A 1,666-nucleotide genomic window follows, 5' to 3' on the forward strand; every position below is an offset into this window, starting at 1 on the left:
AGAGAGCACTGGTAGCTGGAGAGATGTCAGGTGTTTCCATTTTAGATTTAGTTCAGACTTTATGTATATAAAAAATATCTTCATAACAACTTCTCATATAAATAAGCATTTATTTACAATATGAACTTTACATGTAAGGCAGTGCATTGTAACAATCTCCACCAGAGGACATGAGATGATGATTGATAACAGCTGATTGGAGAACAGAGAGATCAATGACTGAACCAACTTACAGCTAAATGTGAATGAGAAACTCTTCATACAGTGATGATGACTGAGACAAATATGACGCTTTACAGGTTTAACAATGGAGGATCTCGAATGGAGTCACATCAACCAGACGGTGACTGTTTAGATGTTTGGTCTCAGAACAACTTCTGAGGTGATGTTAACGGTCACAATTGATGTTGTTTGACATCCAACATCTGGGACGGTGGAAGCATTCTGTACTCTGACGTTAGTTATTTCTGCTGGAATCATTTCAATTCAAACCCATTGTAACATGAACATCATTTCAAATAGAATCATTTCATATAGTCTTGAGTCTCTTGTGTTCTGACTACTGTATACTCTGAGGACTCATTCAAAGGGGGTCCTCCAGACAGAGTCCTGTTAGTCCTGATGGGTTGTTTCTCTGAGGAACTCATTACGACTGCACAGATGTTTCCTTTCTTATCAGTAGATTTAGTAAAATAATGTCTGAAGGCAAAGCAGAGTCCAGCACAGAGAGCTGCTGCTGTCAGTCCCAGTCCCAGTCCCAGTCCAACGTAGAGGCCGATCCTTCCCTGACTCTCTGGTTGTGGACTCACTGTTGGTCTCTGAGGTCTGGGCTCATCAGGAGCTGCTGTCAACTCACCAGTGACATTGAGCCAGCATTTCCCGGAGTACCTCCCATAACCTGTGAGCACGTCACACCAGTACAGACCCGAGTCATCGGTCCTGAGTCTGGACACGTGAAGTCTGAGTCGTCCTTCTCTGAGGACGTCTTCGTCACACCGGACTCGTCCTGCAAACTGTTCATCCTGAGACTCTGGGACCTCAACACCTTCCTGGAAACGAAACAGGACTAAGGGTCTGAGATCAGCTGACAGTTCACAGTAGATAAAAAGTGAGTTGGGGGAACTGTCGGTTCTGGTTGTGAACATCCACTCCAGTGTGATGTTGTGGTTCTCCTCTGCCTGATAGGAGGTCTGTGTCACATTCTCTACAAATGATCCTGTTGAGGAGACAGAGAGGGAAAGTGAGCAGCAGACAAACTGACAACTTGAACATGTCAAACTCCGTCTAGAGATGTTTCTGTGGAGAGTTTAGTGATCATGGTCTCAGTGCTGTAAAGTGCTTTAAAGATAATAAAGTGAACTAACCACAGACACAGCAGGTCAGGCTGATGAGAGGCAGGATGCTGCAGATCATCTTCTCCCTGTGAGAGCAGACGGAGGAGAAGAGACACAAACACATCACATCAAAGTTCAGTCATTACAGGTGTTAGAGGGGAAATCTACAGTCTGTCTGTAGTCATCACAATACTCCTTTGTATTTATTAGCCTGCTTACTAAACACAACTGATGGACACCGAGTCTTGATGCTAATACCAAAAACAATGAACTACAACTACAGCAATGTAAAGACATCTAACATTTATAATAAAGAAAATGTCTAAGCTGCA

The 1,666-nt window shown here is 43.3% G+C and overlaps 1 protein-coding gene across 1 annotated transcript; it reads right to left on the reverse strand.

The window, feature by feature from the left end:
- Positions 1 to 524: 524 nt before the first annotated feature.
- On the reverse strand, positions 525 to 1,666 carry LOC119494919. The gene is made up of 2 exons (XM_037781148.1): positions 1,365 to 1,666; positions 525 to 1,216 (listed from the first exon to the last, which is right to left on the reverse strand). Exons 1-2 carry the CDS (start codon positions 1,456 to 1,458, stop codon positions 525 to 527), a joined length of 786 nt encoding a protein of 261 aa, XP_037637076.1. The 5' UTR covers positions 1,459 to 1,666.

The sequence above is a fragment of the Sebastes umbrosus genome, chromosome 9 (genome assembly GCF_015220745.1).
Source record: "Sebastes umbrosus isolate fSebUmb1 chromosome 9, fSebUmb1.pri, whole genome shotgun sequence".
NCBI classification, from domain to species: Eukaryota; Metazoa; Chordata; class Actinopteri; order Perciformes; family Sebastidae; genus Sebastes; species Sebastes umbrosus.